The 24,993-nt window shown below is 37.9% G+C and overlaps 1 protein-coding gene across 2 annotated transcripts in view; it reads left to right on the top strand.

Annotated features, from left to right (window-relative positions):
• The window catches only part of Dmd (dystrophin), a 1,759,261-nt gene that overhangs the window by 1,036,557 nt on the left and 697,711 nt on the right, over window positions 1-24,993 (top strand). For both annotated transcript variants that reach the window (XM_041642825.1, XM_041642826.1), the window contains one exon: window positions 13,416-13,517. In XM_041642825.1, coding sequence (XP_041498759.1) covers window positions 13,416-13,517 — 102 coding nt within the window. The remainder of the gene's footprint in view (window positions 1-13,415; window positions 13,518-24,993) is intronic.

The following is a 24,993-nucleotide window of genomic DNA, read 5'->3' as shown; positions in this document are numbered from 1 at the left end:
GATTTTTAGATAAAGGTGTAGACAGAGACCACTTGTTCATTACTGGCCACCCAGACCTAAAATAACCACACAGAAATTGTATTAATTAAAACACTGCTTGGTCAATCATTTAAGGGTATTGCAGGAACCCTGAAGGACTGTCTCACCTTTAGGCAGCTTCAGCAGTCAATTGTCTGTGGGTCCTGCATGTACAGTTCATTCAGCATAACATCAACACAGTCCAGGCAAGAGCAGTTTCTTGACCAAATGGCTAATAAACTCTCTAAAGACCCTCTTTGATGCCCATCATCCTCTTGAAGTAGATTGTCATGAAAAGTCCTATATTCATAAAACATTTCAAATGCCATATTCTGAATTTTTTAAAGGTTTGAAGAATATCTATCTAACTTAAATGTATCTCTATGTATCTAGAAAACCTAACTAAAAGGACTACAAACTTGACTATTATAGATGGTTATCTATTAATCTATATTTCTTAATTATGCATTACATTTTATAAGAGCTGCACAAACACAATACCTTAATCAAAAGCAGAAATAAACATGTAACAATATTGACCTTAAATTTGTATCAATAAACCATGATCCTTAACAATGAAAAGTATTCATCTCTATAGCATATCCCACTTTAAATATAAACAAATATTTACAGACAGTCATTTAAGAAATTTGGCATAGTTCTCTCCAAACTGCTACCTACTTTTTGTTCGGCAAAGTAATTTTGGGATCACAGAAACCTTGCAAAAAATCTTGGTTCATCAAATCACATTAGTCACATTAGGAATCCACAGGTTCTCATTCTCTGTGGAAACAAAAGTAGAACCTTTTTTCCAAAGCAAATTTCCTTAGACCCAAATTTTGAAATCAACATATTTTTAAGGTCTATATGTTGGTTTAGCTTAGCAGCCTGTACAATGAAAGGTCTCTCTGTACTTAGCTCATTCATAGTTAAAAATTCAAAGAAAACACAGTAATATGCATAATTCAGACTCTCTGTAGATTTCATCTTTATGTGGCTTATTTTTCTAACTCTATTACTTTTTCTACAGGTTTAATATTTATTTTATTATCTTTACTCCTTTAATCTATGATTGTAGGCTTTTATAACTGTCTATACTCTTTTTCCTCTCTTTCTCTCTCAAGCCTACACACATTTATCCAACATTGGCCCCCTTTAGCAGTCTTTTCCATCTGAATTTCTCTGTATTGCATATCTATAAGCCTTTTCTGACCAGGACCGCTTCTTAAAATGCTAAGCAGCTTAGCTAGGACTATGGCTGCTTTGCCGTTTGGCTTCACCCAGTCCAACGTGGTAGAGGTCTGTTTTTTGTGTGTGTGTTTAGAATTCCTTTCCAAGCTTTCTCAGGTTTTACATTGATGTAGTTAGCTCTACATTGGCATGCCAATCTGTTGGCGGAGGCTGCTTGTTCTTATTCCCAGCAACCCAGACCTAAAATAACCACACAGAAATTGTATTTATTAAAATACTGCTTGACCAAATAGTTACGTGTATTGCTAGCTAGCTCTTATATCTTAATTTAACCCATTTCCATTATTTTATTCTTTACCACGAGGCTTGTGGTTTACCAGCAAGGTTCTAGCTGGCTCATGTCTTTCTCCTCTGATAGCCACATGGCATCTCTTTGACTCTGCCTACTATATCTATATATCTTTTCGAATTTAACTATATTCTGCTAAGCCATTGGCCAGAAGCAGCTTCTTTATTAACCACTGGCAAAAAAAACCCACATATTTACAGAATGCAGAGGGTAATCCCACATCTTAAGGCAATATAACATAGCAAGTATCAAAATTCATGTAATTTTTGTCATTGGGTCCTCGCCAACATACTAATTGAGCAGAAAGAGTAAGGCAGACAGTGAGTATTTTGAAGCACTTATGTTGTAAATAAATCTATCCCAAAGGTTTATCCTTTTGTGCTACAATGCCTGTTGGAGACTATTTTGTGGAGGAGGGAAGCAAGTTTAAAGGCAGTGTAGGATCCATAAGATACAGAAATGCCTCTTTCGGTCTGGATTCAAATAGCTGTAATTCTTCTTTTGCCTCTCAAGATAATATGGACAGACTGTCAAATACCATCTTATATTCTAGAGTTTTAAATAGATTGGTTGGCACATTGGAAATACCAAGCCCATAAAGCTGGGGAGCAATTCCTAAATGAATTCCTTTTCAATGGCAAGACCTAGCTTTTGTAGGTTAAGTTAGCTTTTTCATAGGCTTTTCTAAGTCTTATCAAAAAGAAGAGAAAGAAGAGATTAGCATGAATGTCAATTTGCTCACACCATGCTTCAGGGTCATCTTCAGGCAATAGAGGAAAGTATTTAAAGAAGGGAGTCATCACCAGGATAGTTATTAGTGATGATGTTTTTACTTTTGATTTTTGCCTGAATGGGGGAAACCTTATTGTTGTGGAAATGATTTCAGCTATGAAAAGATATGTTACATTTGTTTCACTGCATTTTTAATTACTTAAAAATATGTTGCATTTGTTTCTCCTTGCCTGCCTAAAATACCTGATTGCTCTCATAAGGAGCTAAATGATTAATAGTTAGGCAGAGAAAGGCAGACTAATGAGTAGAGAGAAAAAAATATAAGAGGAGAAATATACTCTGGAGAGAACAAGAGAAGAATGGAAAAGAAGAAAAGGAGAAGAGAACAAGGGAGAAACAGAGGGAGGCAACAGGTGCCAGTCAGGCACCCAGGTAGGCAGGCACTAGCCAAATGCAGAAGAAGCAGGAAAGGAAGAGCATACAGAAAGGAAAGCTACAGACCCTTCAGACAAATGCATCGGTGAAGAGAAACAGATTAAAATAAGAACTAAGAGAAGAGTATTTATTGTAGAAGGAGCTAATCAACATATAGAAAGAAGACCCGCCTACCTCAATTTATAACTAATTCTCCATGTCATGATTTGGGAGCTGGCTGGTGGCAAAAAAAAAACAAAAGCCTGTTTTTCTATTTTAAGGTGGGAAATCCAGTTTATATTCTTTCAATGTATTAGCTATCTCTTTCCCATGATTAGTGTCTTCCTTAAGCATTTTGATAAAATCAAAAATAATGCACATTACCTAAAATTGGACCTTTCCCTTGTTTACAGATGCCTTTTCAATATTCTTTCAGATCCTATCAATACTTCATCAAAATTTCTTTCTTGTGGAAACCAGGGATTATAACCTTAAACAACTTGCAAGCAATCTAATAATTGTGATTTTGATACTAGTGCTCTTCGTACTTTGAAAAGTGATGAATAAACTGAACATATGGCAATACCTCCTCTGGACACTGCACCTTTATTCTCTCTTACCTCCTTCTGTGAGGGATACCACTCTTTTTTTTTTTTTTTTTTTGGTTTTTCGAGACAGGGTTTCTCTGTGGCTTTGGAGCCTGTCCTGGCACTAGCTCTGTAGACCAGGCTGGTCTCGAACTCACAGAGATCCGCCTGCCTCTGCCTCCCGAGTGCTGGGATTAAAGGCGTGCGCCACCACCGCCCTGCTAGGGATACCACTCTTATCTCATAGCTGACTTTTAGATCCCTGAGATTTTATTTAAAAAAAAAGAAAAAAACTATCTTTTTTTCATTTTACATACCAATCCCAGTTTCCAGTCCTTCCCTCCTCCCATTCCCCACACCTTCCCCCCACCCCAACCCCCATCTATTGCTCCAAGAAGGGCACATTGCTTTGGGGAAAGTCCAAGGCCCTCCCTGCTATACCTAGGCTGAGTAAGATATCCATACAAAGAGAACGAGTTCCCAAAAAGCCAGTACAAGCAGTAGGGATTAATTCTAGTGCTACTGTCAGTGGCCCCACTGTCTCTCCCAGCCATGCAACTGTCAACCACATTCAGAGGAACTAGTTTGGTCCTATGCTGGTTCCTTCCCTCTCCAGTTGGAGATGGTGAGCTCTCATTATCCCAGGTAAGCTGTTTCAGTGGGTTCCATATCATGGCCTTGACCTATTTGCTCATATTCTCACTCCTCCTTTTCCTCAACTGGACTTTGTGAGCTCAGCCCAGTGCTCCACTGCAGGTCTCTGCCTCTGTTTCCATCAGTTGCTGGATTAAGGTTCTATGGTAAATGGCTCCATCAATCAAAATACCTTATTTCTTGCTCTCATCTCTGTCCTTTGTCCATCTCAAGTAGCCTGTTCCCTCAAGTTCTGCCCCCTTCTCTCCTTCTTTTCTTTTTCTGCCCTCCCTTCTCTCCCCCACCCTCATTCTCCAAATTTTGTCTGGAGATCTTGTCTATTTCCCCTTTCCAGTCAGATCTATATATGCTTTTCTTAGATTTCACCATGTTACTTAGCTTCTCTAGGGTCATGGACTATAGCTCGTTATCCTATGCTTTAAAGCTAGTATTCACTTATGAGTGAATACATACAATGTTCGTTTTTCTGAGTCTGGGTTACCTCACTCAGACTGTTTTTTCTAGTGCCATCCATTCACATGTAAATTTTAAAATGTCATTGTTTTTATCCACTGAGTAGTATTCCATTCTGTACCACATTTTCTTTATCCATTCTTTAGTTGAGGGGCATTTAGGTTATTTTCTAGGTTCTGGTTATTACAAATAATGCTGCTATGAACATAGTTGAACAAATGTCCTTGTAGTATGATTGAACATCCTTTGGGTATATCCCCGAGTGGTATTGGTGGGTCCTGAGGTATGTTAACTCCCAATTTTCTGAGAAACCACCATACTGATTTCCGGAGTAATTGTACAAGTTTGCATTCTCACCAGCAATGGAGGGTGTTTCCCTAATTCCACATTGTCTGCAGCATATGCTATCATTAATGGCTTTGATCTTATTCGTTCTGATTTATATAAGATGGTATCTCAGAGTTGTTTGATTTGCATTTCCCTGATGATCAACAATGTTGAGCATTTCCTTAAGTGTACTTTGACCATTTGGGATTCCTCTATTGATAATTTTTTGTTTAGTTCTGTACTCCATTTTTAATTGGGTTATTTGGAATTTTAATGTCTAATTTTTTTAATTATTTATATATTTTAGAGATCAGTCCTTTGTCTGATGTTGGGTTGGTGATGATCTTTCCCATTCAGTAGGCTGCCTTTTAGTTGTATTGGCTGTGTTCTTTGCTTTACTGAAGCTTCTCAGTTTCAGGAGGTTCCACTTATTTATTGTTGCTTGCAGTGTTTATGCTACTGGGGTTATATTTGGAAAGTGATCTCCTGTGCCAATGCATTTGAAGGCAACTTCCCACTCTCTCTTCTATGAGGTTCAGTGTCATTGGATTTATATTGAGGTCTTTAACCCATTTGGAGTTGAGTTTTGTGCATTGGGATACATATGAACCTATGGCATTCTTCTACATGTTGACATCCAGTTATGTCAGCACCATTTGTTGAAAATGCTTTCTTTTTTTCCATTGTAAAATTTTATATTCTTTGTCAAAAATCAGGGGTTCATGGGTGTGTGGATTAATATCTGGGTCTTTGATTCGGTTCCATTGGTCAACCTATCTGGTTTGATGCCAAAACCAAGCTGTTTTTATTACTGTAGCTCTGTGGTAGAGGTTAACGTCAGGGATGGTGGTGCCTCCGGGAGTTCCTTTATTCAACAGGATTGTTTTGGCTGTCCTGGGTTTTTTGTTTTTTCGTATGAAGTTGATAATTGTTCTTTCAAGGTCTGTAAAGAATTGTGTTGGGTTTTTAATGGGAATTGCATTGAATCTATAGATTGCTTTTGGTAGAATTGCCATTTTTATTTTGATAATCCTACCTATCCTAGAACATGGAAGATCTTTCGATTTTCTTTTATCTTCTTCAATTTCCTTCTTCAAAGACTTAAAGTTCTTGTCAAACAGGTTTTTCACTTCTTTGGTTATTTTTACCCCCAAGATATTTAATGTTACTTGTGGCTAAGGTGAAGGGTGATGTTTCTCTGATTTCCTTCTCAGCTTCTTTATCATTTGTAAATAGGATGACTACTGATTTTTTGAGTCCATTTCTTATATCTTGCCACATTCCTGAAATTATTTATCAGCTGTAGGAGTTCTCTGGCAGCTTTGGGGGTCACTTATATTTACTATCATATCATCTGCAAAGAGCAAAAATTTGAGTTCTTCCTTTCCAATTTGAATCCCCTTGATTTCCTTTTGTTGTCTTATTGCTCTAGTCAGAACCTCAAGAACTAGATATGGAGAGAGTAGACAGCCTTGTCTTCTTCCTAACTTTAGTGGAATCACTTTGAATTTCTCTCCATTTAATTTAATGTTGGATGTAGACTTTCTGTATATTGCTTTTATTATATTTAGATATGTTCTTTGTATCCCGGATCTCTCCAAGACCTTTATCATGAAGGGGTGTTGAATTTTGTTGAATGCTTTTTCAAGATCTAAATAGATGATCATATTTTTTCAGTTTATTTATATGATGTATTACCTTGACAGATTTTCATATGTTGAACCTGCCCTGAATCTCTGGGATGAAGCCATCTTGAACATGGTGGATGATTCTTTTGTGTGTGTTCTTGGATTCTGTTTGCCAGTATTTTATTGAGTAATTTGCATCAATATTCATGAGTGAGATTGGTCTATAATTATCATTCTTGGTTGAGTCTTTGTGTGGTTTCAGTATCACGGTAACTGTAACCCCATAAAAACAGTTTGGCCATGTTCCTTCTGTTTCTATTATGTGGAACACTTTGAGGAGTATAGGTATTAGCTCTTAGGTTCCTCAGATTTAACACCCTTGTTCCCGCTCTAGGGGCAGTGGAGCCTGGGAGAACAGAGTCAATAAATGAGACGGATTAAAGTCTCATGCAATATCCAACCTTATTCAGAACATCAGACAATTTACACCCTGAGGGTTAAGAAAGATCAGAAGAATAAAGTTATCATGAATCCAAAGTGCATATAATCACAAGCCACATGTCGCAAAAACCATGCTTTTTCATAGAGGCATATGAACAAATAACAAAAGCCAGTTGTGTTGAATAATTAGTAAACTCACTCCTATTTGCTGCACCTGGAGGGGCAGGAAGTCCATGTACATTCAAAGAACAATTCTCTGTTTTCAAAGAAACTGAAGTCACAAGGTTCTTGTTTTGTTTTCTTGGATCCTTCTCAAAAGTACTCAAAATTCCCCTCATATGACTCTTTCTTGGAACATGTTCTAACACACCCTGCCTCTTACACAGTTCCATTGCCACCCAACACTTCTTCCAATCCACATCCTTCCCACTTTCCCCACATTGTACTGCATGTGTGTGCACACGCATGCATGCGTGTTTGTGTGTGTGTGTGTGTGTGTGTGTGTGTGTGTGTGTGTGTGTGTGCCTAGTGCCTACTGCATGAGAAGAGGTTTGGAAAAATTCACTGGAGCATGAACATCTTCCCACTAGCAGGGAAGAAGATGTTTTTTTCCTCACCTAGCAACCATTAGTAGCTAACAACTCCCTAGGAAGGAGCAGGGTCCCAGAGCTCCTCTCCCATCAAAAAGGAAATTTCATAGCCCCACTCTTACACAGATTATATTCCAGTAATAATGTTTTATTAAAATAAATGTTATTGATAGGAATAATATGAGAAATTTGGTATCCAGTGCAAAACTATATAAATATTATGAAATTAAAACTGTGTCAAAAAATCACATACCAGATTTTATCTATACCTTGGGACATATATTTCAGTAGAAGGAATCTGTGGTTGATCTTGATTCTTTGCTTAGTATGTAACAATAAAGAGAACTGAGAGTGTTTGAAAGAAAGGATGTCTTTTTTCTTAAATCTACAACAGGGCAGGTTTTGGATATATTAGAAGTTGCTGGTTTTAATGTGAATTATAGTCCTCCATCCACTCCAACTTTAGTGCTCTATTAAATGACAAACCCACATTAATAACTACTTTTCTTATATCAAGTGTAAGAAATGCCAGTGACTCTGGTTCAAACTAATTCATTTCAAATATAAAATGTGCATGTAATTTAGATAGGTTCCTGTTGATACAAAAGCCACAGATCTCACTTGAAAATGAATGAGAGATGCTTATTCTGTAGCCCAATTTTAGTGACCATGGCCCAGGAAACATAGAGCCACGTAGGTTTTCCCTGGATCTATGTTTCTACATGGAAACAGTCTCTTGCTTTATTATGGCATTATAGTATCAGAACAAATAATTGAAGTAATAAGGGGCGGGGGGGCTGCGTCCCCAACACCCCAGCTGCCTGCCCGGCTAGCTTATGTCCCGAAATAATTACACGGACACTGTATTCTTTTAATCACTGCTTGGCCCATTCTCTTCTAGGCTAATTCTCACATATTAATTTAGCCCATTCCTAATCATCTGTGTGTAGCACCCCAAGGTGCGCTTACCGAGGAGATTCTAGCCTAGTCCATCCTGGGTCGGAGCTTCATCCCGGGAGCGGGGCATGGCGTCTCTCTCAGCCGTCTGCTCCCGAGAGAGCTGTCGAGTCTCTGACCTCACTTCCTCTTCCTCCCAGCGTTCTGTTCTGTTTACTCCTCCCACCTATCCTCTAACCAATAAAATGGGCCAGGGCAGTTCCTTTATTAGCCAATGACCTTCCTCCATCATTTCCCCTTTTTCGGTTTAAAAAAAAAAAAGCTTTAACTTTAACATAGCAAAATTACATATAACAAAAACAGTTATCAAGTAAAAGTTACAATAATCTTTATCATAACTAAGGAAAACTATAACTATAACTAACTATTCTTAACTCCATCAAAGACTCCAGAAAGATACAATACTACCTAAGCAAACAAGAAAAAAGCAACTTTTAAAACTCTAGAAATGACAGAGACATCTCGCTGCCTGGACAGTCACCCAAAGTTCCTCTGTACCGTTGGGGCATCCATCTTCAGCCTTCAGGCCCATGGTATCCAGCAGACATTTCCATAAAGCAGGAAAATTCAAAGTCAGTTCAGTCACTATCTGTTGTGTCCTGCAGAATGTCTCGCAGACTCTTTCATGAATCAGGAACCCCGAAAGATCATCTCACCTTAGGCAAGTTCAGTAGTCCTCTCTCTGCGGGTTCTCTGTTTCCAGTTTATGCAATAGTCCAGGCAAGAGCAGTTTCTTGCCCAAATGGTATCAAACTCCATAAGGTGCCTCTTCGATGCCCATCTTCTTCTTGAAGTACATTGGTGCTGCCAGGAGCAGAGTGTCTCATTGTCATGAAAAGTCCTAAGTTATTAAAACATTAAATGTCCTATTCTGTAATCTTTGAAAGACATGAAGAATGTCGATCTAAAATATATCTCTATATATCTAGAAAATCTAACTAACATGACTACAAGCTTTACTATTATCGATGATTCTCCATTAACAACCTATATTTCTTAATTATACAGTACATATTTAAATGAACTACACAATCACAATACCTTAATCAAAATCAGAAACACTTATACATATAACAAAATTTACCTTAAATCTCTATCAATAAAGCAAAATCTATACTAATGCAAATTATTCATATCTATATCATATCCCCCTTTAAATGTAAAAGAACGTTTATAAACCATATTTGGGAACATGGGCACAGTTTTTTCTCTCCAAGCTGCTTCCTGCTGAATGGGGGCGTCGTTAATTAGGTCTTTCATGGTATAACCTGTGTGCTAGTTTCATCTCAGTTGGCAGTTGAGCGAAGCAATTTTTTGAAGTCGTTCACACCAACCCTTCAGGAGGGCATGGTCCATCATACCAAATTGGAATAGAAGAAATGAAGAGCGTCTCATCCTCTGTGAAAACAAAATAAGAAACTCCTTTCCAAAGTATCATATCCTTAGATCCAAATTCAAAATATCTATGTTGGATTAGTTCAGCAGTATTTATAAATAAATATCTTTTAGCAGCTGTTGCTCCTTCCTCAGCATTCAAATAATTCAAAGAGAGCATAATAGCATACAGTATCAAGATTCTCTGTGTATTTTCCATCTTTGTACAGCTTTGTTTTAACCTCTATTTTGTTTATTTTTAATTTTAACTCTTTGCTTTTTGAGACAGGTTCTCTGTATCTTTGACCTGAAGTAACTCTGTAGACCAGGCTGTCTTTGAACTCTCAGAGATCCGCCTGTCTCTGCCTCCCAGGCATTCGGGATTAAAGGTGTATGCTACTACACCTTGAACTCACAGAGATCTGTTTGCCTCTGCCTTCTAGGCACTGGGATTAAAGGCGTGTGCTACCACACACAACAACTCTCTTCCTTTTTTTGTTTTTTACTTTAAGAACTTCAACTTTTAGTCTGCATATATTTTTAACACACTTTAAACCTTTTAGAAATTTTCTTTGTCTTTGAATCTCTCTTTACTGTATATCTCTCTTTTTCTGACCACACGAGTCTTTAATTTACCAAGCAATATCAGTAGGACTAAAGGCGTGGCTTTGCCAGCTAGATCCAGTCCATTCCTTAGCTTTCCAGCCTCATGGCGGAGGTACTGGCTGTAGCCAGCAAGCGAGCTTCAACAGCCTGTGCTTGCAAACCGCCTGTGTAAAAGAGTCAGAGTTTGTCCTGGCAGGACAGCCCAGAAAGCCGGCATTTTTAAATGGCGCAGCTTTTTTCCTGCTATGGCTGAAAACCGAAAAGCATGCGTTCAGCTTTAACCGTTTAAGTGTTTCGTGGCAGGACCTCTTAATGAGCTGCAGGCTTTTGCAGCTAAAGCTGAGTCAGGAAGCCTCTCTTAGATGAGGCGCCTGCTTGCCTCTAGCAAGCAGAGCAGACCCGAGAACACAGCGAGTCTAGTTGCCATCAAACAAATCGTAGCACTTTACTCCAAATGCTCTATTCAAAAGCTCTGTCTCCCGCAGGAGCCAGACAGAGATTGCAATGGCGGCACAGCCCCAGGAAGTTGCGCTTTAAAATGACACAGTGGTTTTTCTGCTACTGTTGCCGAATCAGGAAATCTCTCTACAGCACGCCACCAACAAACAGCAAAAATCTGTGTTAAGCTCTCTTTCCCTTATTTTTAAGCCTTCTCAGGTTTTTTTAAGTGGGTTTCAGCTGTCCACACGTCTGGGCGCCATATGAAGTAATAAGGGGCGGGGGGGCTGCGTCCCCAACACCCCAGCTGCCTGCCCGGCTAGCTTATGTCCCGAAATAATTACACGGACACTGTATTCTTTTAATCACTGCTTGGCCCATTCTCTTCTAGGCTAATTCTCACATATTAATTTAGCCCATTCCTAATCATCTGTGTGTAGCACCCCAAGGTGCGCTTACCGGGGAGATTCTAGCCTAGTCCATCCTGGGTCGGAGCTTCATCCCGGGAGCGGGGCATGGCGTCTCTCTCAGCCGTCTGCTCCCGAGAGAGCTGTCGAGTCTCTGACCTCACTTCCTCTTCCTCCCAGCGTTCTGTTCTGTTTACTCCTCCCACCTATCCTCTAACCAATAAAATGGGCCAGGGCAGTTCCTTTATTAGCCAATGACCTTCCTCCATCAAATAATGTCATAAATAAAGGCAAAATGAAAATACAATGATAGGTACATCTTATAGTCGGGTTACAACAAGATAGGGTAATCTCCCCTGTAAGCCTCAAATGTTATCGTGGCAGTCTTAGCTTTGTGATTGGTGGAAGCTAGTGCTCAGCAAATTTATAGATTTTAAAATGTTTTTTATCTATTTTATCTTTTAGTCACAGGATGTTAGTTCTGACACAGAGGTGGGCAAGGGATTATTTAAGTGGCTAAAGCTAGCACCACGTCAGGTCATTAGGCTGTTAGCCTGCAAAATTGGCGCCTCTTCACATCACTGCGGTTCTCATGAATTAGCACAGCTTCATTCCAAAAGTGCTCCTTCAAAGAACATAGACTTATATCGGTAATGCATGGCACACACAAATCACACATGTGCAAATTAAAACTGTCCTTGCTTTGCTTTACTTCGAAAGTAAGTTGACCTTGCTAATCATTTTCTCATTCTTTAGAACATTTTTTTCAAATTATATTTAGGAAATATGACCTTTAACTATGCTAAAATGTCTTGTAAGTTGAGTCAAGGGAGAATGGGTAGTTGTTGGAGTCCTTTTAAGCCACCACTGCCTGTAAATAGATGTGTCTTGTTCCTGATCTGTGATATTAACTAGTCTACACCTATCAAGGAATTACTTGAAAGCACAGCACTTTTCTGACAGTGGTCAGAAGAGCATTAGCCAGCTGTCTGAGGAAAGTAAAGTATGTAGTTTGTTATTTTAATATAGAGCAAATACTCTTAATGATAGGTACACCTTTGACCTAAGCACCTGTGCCACACTTGCATTTATCCTAATAATAACAAGACAAACAATCTTCCTCAAGAGCAAGTGCTGAGCACCGATAAATTTCAAGATATCCTGCTGTGCATGATCAGATTATAATAACTTGGATTCATAGGTTTCCACTCTTGTGGACTGAGAGGGAACTTGCAAAATCACAGCGTATATAATAAACTAAAGCCGGAAGACATGTCCATACACCACTGCCAGGAGCCACCAGATAAGAGAGGGGAAACGAGAATGCTTGCTAATCAAAAGCACCTCGTTGGAAGGTTACCCAGGCCCCTGTCTGACACATGACATTGGTTAATCGATATACCACCCAGTGTTTAACAAATGTTCCATCCAAAAATTCTTCTGTAATACGGAATTTCACTTCCTTCAGTTTCAATTATTCCCATTTCCTTTGTTGTTTCTTCAAGAGCTAGACAGAAGTCAGTAAGAAAACACTATTATATTCATATACCTAAAGGGGTGTTTGTTTTTTTCTGCCATGCTTCAGTTGTCCCCAGGCAGTGAAAAAATAAATGATATGAAAAATAATCTAATCATTCCTCAGAAGACCTGTTTAGTTTGACTATTTAATGAGTGATAAGCTTTGGTACTGTGCTTTATTTTTATTGTTTGGAAAGAAACTTCATTTCAACAATAACATGGAAAGAATTGGGGGGTTCTCTTACAAATATACTCACATGTAGAGAAAGGGTGTATGTGAGGGCGAGAGAGATGGAGAAGGACAGAGACAGACAGACAGATGTGGGTACGTTAGATCTGATTTCAAAACAGAAATCTATATAATAAGGAGTCTATAAGGTACAGTAAACATTAGCATTATGAGCATTATTAATGTTAAATCTGCTGTTTATATGGATTGATTATAGTGATAAATTATACTTCTTATTATTGTTTTTAAAAAATGCATACTGTCTGTGGTTGTCCACAATATTACCACGACACAACTCAAGATCTTGGATTGTTTTAATGCTAGTGTATTTCATAAGAACCTCTATTTATTTTCTCTTCATCAAAAGCTACATTTTCTGCCCCTGTTTACCATGCAGAAATTGATCTGCCATACATGTGGAGTCTCCAAGGGTATATTTAAATTTAGGAATTTTATTGCTAACTCTGAAGTTAATCTGCACTGTATGGATTCTTTTCCCCAGGAAACAGAAGTCACAGTTCAAGCTAAACAACCGGAAGTGGAAAGACTGTTGTCTGAAGGGCAGCATTTGTACAAGGAAAAACCAAGCACTCAGCCAGTGAAGGTAATGAAGCAACCTCTAGCAATATCTATTACCCCATAATGGGTTATACTTCCCCTGTTGGACACTTGCCATTGACAAGCTCTATTTATAATCACTGAAATAATTTGTAAGGAAATGTTGGCCATCCTACAATCGCAGAGGTAAAGCTGTCTTTTTGATCAACATTTCCTATTTCTCTATTGTGATCTTAAGCCTATTAACAAGCCATTGCATTAGAGGACTCATTTCTGCCGCAGTATGGTACCATCAATACGAAAAGTAGTTCCACCTTCAAGGTAGATTAAATTCTTTGGGGATTTTATTGCTTTGCTTGCCAGCCTTGATACTCTTCATATTGTTTGCTTTAATTTAAAGCAAGCCATTGCATCCCACTGTCTTTAACAGCTGTAAAGACTCACAATATAGTCTATGACCTTTCTTTGCTCTGTTTCTATTTCTCATGAAAGAAGAGAAAACATGCATTCAGGCTTTAGTACTTTATTAGGTCAGGGATTTTTAGCGAAATGTCATGTAATTGCATCTTTGTCCAGGAAAAAGTCGGCCTGGGTGAAAGCTTTCTACTTGCTTTATTTTTGCATGTTCATTTTGAAGTCCAGGGTACATTTAATCACAGAATCTTACCTGAGAAGAGAAATAGAAAGCTAGGTCAGTTGAAACAAACACACACCTAATCAATCAAAGAAAAGAATCGTTTCTTCTTGCAAACGAGAAGCCAGTGATAGATGATAAATAGATGTTAGGTAGCGTTTACCTTCTTCTCAGTGTCAGGCCAAAATTGTAATGGCTTCCACTGTGATAAAGGTTTCTGAGAGCCTGTAAATGGTGGCTGTTTATTGATCAGTTTTGGTTTCTCAGCTAATATTGCTGGCTGAGATTTAGGGAGCCTTACTCTCACATTCAAAACCATTCTAAAACTGTGCAGGTCAATAACCTCATTATACAGAAGCAGTTTGTCTTTGCAAATGGTATTAGCAGAACTTAGGTTCTATTGTAAGCTCACTGCTTACTTTCCTTGAACTTGAGCCAAGATTTAGGTCACCAGAATTGTTTGTTTTCCCCACAGTTTACATGAAAGTTTTCATTAGATAAATTTAAAGTTGGGTTTTGAACATAATGGCAAACCACCAGTTGCAAAAAAGCACAGCTTTCTCTGGAAATATTAAAATTTATTTATTCAATAATAAGATTATATCTACTTCAGAAATTCAAGAAAGTTATTTACATACAATGTCAGGTTTGATATAATCCTTTAAAATGAAATAAATATTTTGGGGGTTTGGACTGCATACTTAGGGGCAGTTCTAAGAGCAGCAGTTTCAAAAGGGCATACAAGGTTAGTTACCAAACTTGTTAAGTCTCCAGGGTGGTGACCACAGAGACCCTCATTCTAATGAGCCATGAAATAACCATATCGGCTGGAGGATAAGTGTGGGAGTCCCTGCAGGTGTTGTTCAGGGAGGTGAACCATGGGGCGAGATAAGAATGAAAACCGGGTGAAGACTGATTTCATCAACCTGGATCAGACATTGGGAGTCTAATTCCAAGTGGGTCACTGTTGACAAATTTAAAACACAGTACAATTTTGGAAAAGTTTTCCAGACAACAATCAGTCCGATTCCAGGCATACAATAAAGTTTAAAGTGTGACTACATACAACCTCTTTTACAAAGTACATGTGACCATGAGTGCAGGTTCTATAGCTAAACAACCTTGAATCTAGTGTGGTCTCTGATCAATAACATAGACGTCAGCAGGCCGTAAAGTACTTGTGACATCTTCCCTAAAGATGGATAATGGTCAAGGAAGGGAAGAGTCTGGGATAATCATTCTGGGGAATTAGGCTGAGATCTGCCTCTACAGCAAAATGGTCACCATGTAATGAAAAACCACCGCTCTCAGCTTTCTGGATGGAACACAGGTGTGTGACTTCTGTCTTCTCCATTGAGGGGACACTCCTGCATGATTAACATCTCTGCATCTCTTAGTGCTTCTCTGTGAGTATGAGGACCTTTGAGCCTCCAACAGATAAGAACATTCTATCTATTCTTGATGGATCGTCAACAACTTAATGCCATATGGGTATGACAATGAGTTGAGGATTAACACCATTTCTTATGGTTCACAAATGAGCATTTAATTTTGCTTTACTTTCTGCTTTTGCTTAATAGAAAAATCCTTCTTGCCGGGCGGTGGTGGTGCACGCCTTTAATCCCAGCACTCGGGAGGCAGAGGTAGGAGGATCTCTGTGAGTTCGAGACCAGCCTGGTCTACAAGAGCTAGTTCCAGGACAGGCTCCAAAACCACAGAGAAACCCTGTCTCGAAAAAACCAAAAAAAAAAAAAAAAAATCCTTCTTTCAAGATGTAGAAAATTTTGCTTTTCTCATATATAAAATAATCCAACCAATGTTGCTTAACTTAATCTCACTTCCACCGATACACTCAGTCCCAAGGTTGCTTTGAGATGAGAACTGGGCTCCATGGCTGGCTCTATCCAGTTCTGTTGTTTCTTAGTGAAGTAAATGGAGGGTTGATACAGAAAAAAAAAAAAAAACAAAGCCATACAACTTGTCTCCACTCCCCACACACACTTTCCTTAAAGACATCTCTTAAGTCAATATTATTCTTCCTTCCCACCTTTCCTACTTCTCCATTTCCTGAGAGTTCAGCTCATTTGGGAGAAGTAAAATTTGAGAGAAAAGCATGGCTACAGTTACCTGATTTGTAGAGAAAGCAGAATAACATATTGATGGGAGTAAGGGGTATGACAGATGTAGAGATAGCAGACGTAGAGAAATGGTTGTCTTGCAGCATTTTGTTTTGTTTTTCCATACTAGGCATGGAACACTCAGGGGACTATACATGTTGAGCAAGTATTCTACTTTGGAGCCACACCTCTTGATATGGACCATTACTTGGAAAACACTTAAAAATTAGCTGCAGTTTTGTAGGATCCTGAAGCACCAAAATCTCACAAAAAAATAGTCTCACAGTTCAGAATATGACATCTAAGAGTCAATTCAAAAATCTGTGAGTGTAAGTTGAATGCTTCTTCTTTAAAGGTTGCGCTTTGTGTTTCTGAAGGCTGATCACTACTCTGACACCAAAAAAAGCCATTTCAACACTGAACCCGTGTTAAATTAAAGTGTGATATATTTTAAATTAAAGATCTTTCTAGCTTTTCCTTAATTTTGAGACTTCTTATGCATTTATTGGAAATAAAACTGGACTTCCTAGTCTGGAATACATTTTTTATGATGAAAATTTGATTTGGATTACCTTTGGAAGACTGTATTTGGAAATAACTAATAGCAGGCAGAGTGATTTCCTTAAAAAGAAAAAAATGAGTAGACTGGAGAAATTCGTGCTGCTCTTCCAGAAGTCGTCAGTTTAGTTCCTAGTATCCACACTGGGTGATTCACAACTGTCAGCAACTCCAACTTTAGAGTATCTGACGCCCTTTTCTGGCCTCTATCTCCAGCTTTACACATCTGCACATATACTAATGGATATGCATATAATTATTTTTAAAATAACTAACCATATTCCTCAAGGTTATTTATGTAAGATTCAGTTGTCTATGTATATGGTCTTTCTACCATTTTCAGACTTTATCATTAAGGAAACATTTTAGAATGTCCATTTCTTAGGAAATTGGTTTTTGGTACCTCCACTTTTTGTTTCAAAAATATGACCTGGCTTAACTTCTAAATTCCTCTCCCAAAACAGTGCTGAGATCGAGACATAGGGTCAACCCTATTTAGTCTCCTCACTGTTTTTTTTTCTTAATTTGTCAATTTTACTAGGATTTCTTCTAAATTTTCATAAACGTGGAGAGATGGCTCAGAGCTTAAGACCACTTGTTGCAAGGCTGGAGGACCACAAGGTTCCCAACAGCCATTTCAGGTAGCTTTCAATCACCTGTACCTTTAGTTCTAGGGAAATTGATACCCCTTTCTGGGTTCTGTTGAAATCTGTAGATAAATAATACAAACACATACACACACAAATAAATATTAAATAAAAATAATTCTTAAAAGAATTATAATGAGTGCTAACCATAATATTTGAACATGCGAATTAATCTAGTTTTCCCACATTGAAGGTAACATTTGAGAAAAATTGTAAACATAAATTTTTGACAGTCATATGAATACTTTAAAGTAATCTGATATTTTCATATGCTCTATCTTAAATTCTACAAAATAACACTAATTTACAAATTTTTATTTTTTTTCACATTTTCAAACAATTTTATTCCAATGTTTCATGTGGTAGCTGGGGATATAGAGTATTTGCCTAACATTTATGAAGAGCTGGGTATGTTCCTTAACTCTACATACAACTGATCATGATAGTGTATACCCACAATCCAAGCATTTGGAATGGAGAGCAGGTAGACCAATTCAAGGTTAGCCCTGAATCTTTCATGAGTTCAAGGCAACCCTTGATAACATGAGACCTTGCATGAAAAAAAAAATAAATGTAATTAGAAGTTTAAAAATATAAAATAAAACTGTAATGCAATAATCTTTTTGTATACCATGAAGAAATGTCACTTGGATTGGTCATTGAGTTGGTTATGGATGTTTGTTATTGTTTAGGAAGGTAGGTTATAAATTGTTATTGGTCATAGTCAAGAACAAAAGCTGAGAAAGGGGGATTAAATTCAGTGATCTTACCCTGAAAAGAAAAAGGTGTGATATAGAAATAATATGATAAAAAGATAGATTATTGAATCTAATTTTAAACTAAAAACCAACTATTAGTCTTAAATATTTTATATTGGTATAGATTTTATATAGAGATACAAATTTAATTATTTTTTGTTATATATATGATTCTACTCTTGTTTAAGAAATTTTTATATTTTGATACAAATTTAAGCTTATTTTTGTTTGAACATACTGTACATATATCTATACTGTTGTTTAAGGTATTCTACCTATGTAACTCACTTAACAATGTAATGTGAATTTCTAGTCCTTGAAAGTTAATGTTACAAACTATTCAGATAATAAAGAAATACAAGTTATCAGTCACTTATAAAAATCAATTTGTAGTCATTTTAGGTATCTTTTCAAGGTCAAGCAGAGATGTATTTTAGATAGACAGATGGTCTTCAAATACTTCAAAGACCTGCTGAATGTATAATTTAATTAAAGCCACAAGTCATAAAGTAAATTAATACAAATTTGCTAGTTAAAGTTATAAGAGATAGTTAGAAATGAGCCTAAGCTATCAGCCTGGCTTTCATAATTAATAATAAGTCTCCATGTCATGATTTGGAAACTTCCAGAAATGACAAATAAAGACTCCCTACAGTAAACACTTCATATCAATATTACTAATACATAAAGCTTACATTTTTTGGTGATATTTGCAGTATTTTGGCCCTAGTGTTGCCAACTCTCACGAGTGGCTCAGAGCTGAGGACAAGGCCAGAATCCTCGCTTGAAGCAATGATAGCAAGAGTGAGGGGGGCAAGGAGCCGTAGATGATGATGAAGTTCTCACTGAGGGGGAAAATAATCAGAATACCCATGTGATTCTGTTAAATTCCCAGGGTGTAGTTAGACTTTCATTAGCCTGCCTGTTCGCAACTAATAACATGGAGACTTATTACTAAGTATGAAAGCTTGGTTGAAGCTTAGACTTGTTCTCAACTATCTCTTAAAATTCAAATTAACCTGTTTATATTAATCTATATTCTGGCAGTAGCTTGTTATCTCTCCACCATACTGTACAACCTGCTTCCTCTGCATCTCACTGGTGAGTCTCTGACTCTTAGATTCCTGCCTTGAGTTTCTCTCTCTGCCCAAAAGTTCTTTCTATCCTCTCCTGCCTAGCTACTGACTGTTCAGCTCTCTGTTAAACCAATCAGAAAATGTCTTTGGCAGATCAGTTAAAAGAGTTACATCTTCACAGTGTACAAAATTATTATCCCACAACATTTCTCCCTCTTTGTCCAAATAAAAAGGAAAGGTTTCAATTCTAACAGAGTAAAACTATATAAAATATGAACAATTATCAGGTAAAAATTATATTCATAATGTCCAACCCATTTGTACTTGGCAAATTTAGAGAAAGTACTCTATTATCTATCCTATCTTGGTGAGTCCAAACTTTTAAGCCCAAATCACTTTCTCTCATAACTTTTAGGACCAATATAAAATATATTTTTAGACCTTAAAACATTTTTCTCAGATAAACCACTTAAGTTTTTATGTTTCTTAATATTTATAAACTTTACATCTCTTTTGTAAGTTTCTTTTCTGAATTTGGTAACAAGAAAAACTGTAAAACTGTAGCTATTTATTCTTCAACACCATCAGAGAACTAGAATGATGAAAATATTATTTGATTAAACAGAAATGCAGAGAAAGCAACTTCAAAATCATATAAATGACAGAAACATCTGGCTTCTTGGACAGTCACCCAAGTTTTTTCTGTAATCATGAGGCATCCATTTTTGGTCTATATGCCTAGAAAATCTAACAAACTTTTTTGTAAAGCAGGAATTTTTAAGAACCAGCCTACTTTCTCTTGGCAGTTGACTTCTTTGTGTCCTCGTTGTCCAATTTTTAAAAGATACTGTCATCAGTCAAGGCAAAGGCAGTTTCTTGCCTAGGGGCCAGCTTTTCCTCATTTAAAGAAAACTCCATAGGGAGGTTCTTTGATGCCCACATCTTCTCTTAAGTAGATTGGTGCTGTGAGGAACAGACGTATTTCACTGTCATGAAAAGCCTTTGTTATTAAAACATTTTAAGTGTCATATTCTGTAGATGTCTGAAGTGTTTAAAGAAAACTTATGTATCTAAAATATATCATACTTAATCTTGAAAACATTACTAACACGACTGCATGTTTGATTATTATAATGTTTAACTACTGACCACCATTTCTTAATTATCTTAAATAGTTTATACTATCTTTCAAGGACTATAACTTATATTTTAAATAAGCTGCATAGGTACAATACCTTAAACAAGAATAGAAGCATACATACACACACACACACACACACACACACACACACACACACACATATATATATATATCAAAAATAACTTTGAATTTGTATCAACAAACAAAAACTCTGCACAGATGTAAAATATTAGTTTTTTTTTAGTTTAAAAGTAGTTTTAATAAACTACCTTTTAATCCTAGCATTCTTATATCCCCCTGATTTTTTTCACTACGTAGGAGAGAAAGAAGAATAGAGGAGAGAGAAAAGAAAAAAAAATTTAATCTAACCTCCTTTGTTTAGTTTCCTATCTATCCACAACCAATAACCACTTGCAACTAATCTCTTTAAATATGACAAATATCAATAACACACCAATTGACCAAAACCCACCCCTTGCGAAAGTGGACAAACATTCTTAAAATTACTTTATGTCGTTTGGGGGTGATGACATTGATGAGGGACCCTGAAAAAGTTTAAATATTTATCAAGTCCTGGAAGAGTTAGCTGCATCATTTGTTGTCCAGACTCTGTGTAATGGGAAAGTACAGGGCTAAACAGAAATTCTAACTGGGGAAGACTGGAAGGCTGAGCCTTCTCAGCTAATCACTTTGAAGTTGTTCTGGATGGAGAATTTTGAATAAACTGCAACAGAGGCGTCCTAAGTGGTTGGATCAACTGGCCTACTTGTCTTCATTGGTGTGTGTTCATTTATTTTTTTTCTGAAAGCAAACTTTTAAAGGTAACATACATATCTGCATTAACATAAGTATGCACTAACAGTGTGCATAAATTAGCTGAAGATGATTCTCTGTTCTGTGTTTGGGCAGGTAAAATGCTTCTGTCAAGTCTGAGGCTGCTTGAGTTGCATAATCACACTGTGATATAAATCTTCATCCATGCCACATGAAAGGATGCCATGTAAAAATAAGTCATTATGAGGACTTTGCACCCAACAAGACTTATCAGACTCATCCAATCTCAGAGATTTTTGCATGTCAAGGGATCAGCATAAATATCGCTTGTCTTGTAGTTTTTCTTAACTTCCTCCTTCATGTCTGCAGCCATGATTTTCAGGTGGTCTTGTCTGGTCAAATATAATCTTTATTAATTTTTAAGAAATCCATAGCTTTTTGTTTCCTGTGAAAACAAAGTCATAACTTCTCTCCCAGTGCAGTACATATCTCAACTTCCATTCTGAAGTTATGATGTTATTAAAATATATAGGCTGAATTAATGTAGTAATTTTCCACAATCCAATGTCTATAAGCACCTGTTGCTTTTTTAGTCATTAGCATTTATAAAATTCAAAATCAAAAAAGCACTTTACAGGATTCAAATGGCTTGTGTTATGGTGTTTCTTATTACATTCTTATTATTATATCTTATTCTTGATCTATTCATATTACTTTACTATCTTTTTAAAGACCTCACTTTACTATTTTTAAACTATTTTTTCTATGATTGTCTATGCCCATTTTTTTCTCTTTCCTCATCACCTAAACACGTTCTCAAGCATACTTTACCTGTTTTAGATGTTTCATACTTTACTTATTTTAGATTTTTTTCTCAGTCTGGATCTGGTGTTCTGCATGCTGTGGCTCAGGAATATGTTGCAAAGAATTTCCAGGTATCTGCATGCTCCTTTTGCAGCTCAGCTTAGAACACAGTGCTGACTGTTGGCTCTGCCTCCTTTAGGACTGTGAGAGCCTACCTAGCCTTCTGCCCACAGTCACAGGCCAGGAACTGCATTAACTGCCCCAACTCTGGGAAGTTACAGGCCATTCTGTGGCAAATATTTCCACCTATTCCCTCACCAGATAGTTAGCCAACTGTTCATTGGCTTTTTGTTTGGATATACGGCCTCCAAGGAGCGTGACAACTACAGTCAGACATTCTTTGGACTGCAAGTTCCAAAATAACTACACAGAGATGTATTATTAAGTATAAAAGCTTAGCCTTAGCTTAGGCCTGTTCCCAACTACCTCTTAAAACTCTCTGTTTAGGGGCTGGAGAGATGGCTCAGAGGTTGGGAGCATTGCGTGCTCTTCTGAAGGTCCTGAATTCAATTCCCAGCGACCACATGGTGGCTCACAACCATCTGTGATAGGGTCTGATGCCCTCTTCTGGCCTGCAGGCATACACACAGACAGAATATTGTATACATAATAATAAATAAATAAATAAATAAATAAATAAATAAATAAATAAATATTTTTTTTCTTTTTTTATTGAGAAAAGGAGAAAAAAAACAAGTTTCCACCTCCTCCCAGCCTCCCATTTCCCTCCCCCTCCTCCCCCCCTACGCCCCCTCCTCCCACCCTTCTCCCCCTGCCCCCACTCCTTTCCCCCTCCCTCTCCAGTCCAAAGAGCAGTCAGGGTTTTCTGCCCTGTGGTAAGACCTAGGACCTCCCACCTCCGTCCATATCTAGGAAGGTGAACATCCAAACTGGCTGGGCTCCCACAAAGCCATCACATTACGTAGGATCAAACCCCCGTGCCATTGTCCTTTGCGTCTCATCAGCCCTCATAGTTCGCCATGTTCAGAGAGTCCAGTTTTATCCCATGCTTTTACAGTCACAGTCCAGCTGGTCTTGGTGAGCTCTCAATAGATCAGCTCCACTGTCTCAGTGGGTGGGTGCATCCCTCGTGGTCCCGACTTCTTTGCTCATGTTCTCCCTCCTTCTGCTCCTCACTGGGACTATGGGAGCTCAGTCCAGTGCTCCAGTGTGGGTCTCTGTCTCTATCTCCATCCATCACCAGATGAAGGTTCTATGATGATATGCAAGATATTCGTCAGTATTGCTCAAGGATAGGGTCATTTCAGGTCCCCTATTCTCAACTGCCCAAGGAACTAACTGGGGACATCACCATGGGCTCCTGGGAGCCCCTCTAGGGTCAGGTCTCTTGACAACCCTAAAGTGGTTCCCTTAACTAAGAATTGTGGTTCCGTGCTCCCCTGTCAAACCTTCCTTTATCCCAATCCTCCTGCTTTCCCAAGGCCCGACCTCCTTCCCTTCTAACTTTTCTCTCCACATCTCCCCTTACCCCCAACCAACCCCACCCCAAGATACCAATTTTCTCCCCGGCAATTTTGTCTACTTCCCTTAGCCAAGAGGATAACTATATGTTTTTCCTTGGGTTCCCCTTCTTAATTAGCTTCTTTAGATTCACCTATTGTAGACTCCGTGACCCTTATTTATGGCTAGAAACCAATTATGAGTGAGTACATCCCATGTTCATCTTTTTGGGTCTGGGATACCTCACTCAGGATAGTGTTTTCTATTTCCATCCATTTGCATGCAAAATTCGAGAAGTCATTGTTTTTTACCACTGAGTAGTACTCTAATGTGTAGATATTCCATACTTTCTTCATCTATTCTTCCATTGAAGGGCATCTAGGTTGTTTCCAGGTTCTGGCTATTACAAATAATACTGCTATGAACATAGTTGAACAAATGCTTTTGTCATATGGTAGGGCATCTCTTGGGTATATTCCCAAGAGTGGTATTGCTGGGTCCAGGGGTAGGTTGATCCCGAATTTCCTAAGAAACCGAAACACTGACTTCCATAGTGGTTGCACAAGATTGCATTCCCACCAGCAATGGATGAGGGTACCCCTTCCTCCACAACCTCTCCAGCAAAGGTTATCGTTGGTGTTTTTGACTTTAGCCATTCTCACAGGTGTAAGATGATATCTCAAAGTTGTTTTGATTTGCATTTCCCTGATTGCTAAGGAAGTTGAGCATGACCTTAAGTGTCTTTTGGCCATTTGAACTTCTTCTGTTGAGAATTCTCTGTTCAGATCAGTGCCACATTTTTTAATTGGGTTAATTAGCATTTTAAAGTCTAGTTTCTTGAGTTCTCTAAATATTTTGGAGATCAGACCTTTGTCTGTTGAGGGTTTGGTGAAGATCTTCTCCCAGTCAGTAGGTTGCCTTTGTGTCTTAGTGACAGTGTCCTTTGCTTTGCAGAAGCTTCTCAGTTTTAGTAGGTCCCATTTATTCAATGTTGCTCTTAATGTCTGTGCTTCTGGGGTTATACATAGGAAGAGATCTCCTGTGCCCATCTGTTGTAGGGTATTTCCCACTTTCTCTTCTATCTTTTTCAGTGTGTTCGGGCTGATATTGAGGTCTTTAATCCATTTGGACTTGAGTTTTGTGCACGGTGAAAGATGTGGGTCTATTTTCATTCTTCTACAGGTTGACATCCAGTTGTGCCAGCACCATTTGTTGAAGATGCTTTCTTTCTTCCATTGTATACTTTTAGCTCCTTTATCAAAAATGAGGTGTTCATAGGTTTGTGGTTTAAAATCCGGGTCTTCTATACGATTCCATTGGTCGACTTCTCTGTTTTTATGCCAGTACCACACTGTTTTCATTACTGTAGCTCTGTAATAGAGTTTGAAGTCAGGGATGGTAATGCCTCCAGAAGATCCTTTATTGTATAAGATTGTTTTGGCTATCCTGTTTTTTTTGTTTTTCCATATAAAGTTGATTATTGTCTTCTCCA

Source organism: Microtus oregoni, unplaced genomic scaffold (assembly GCF_018167655.1).
Source record: "Microtus oregoni isolate MIOR12 unplaced genomic scaffold, Mior012 000079F_ref0000094, whole genome shotgun sequence".
NCBI classification, from domain to species: domain Eukaryota; kingdom Metazoa; phylum Chordata; class Mammalia; order Rodentia; family Cricetidae; genus Microtus; species Microtus oregoni.
The sequence above is the reverse complement of the archived record's forward strand: the minus strand, read 5'-3'. Positions and strand labels throughout refer to the sequence as shown.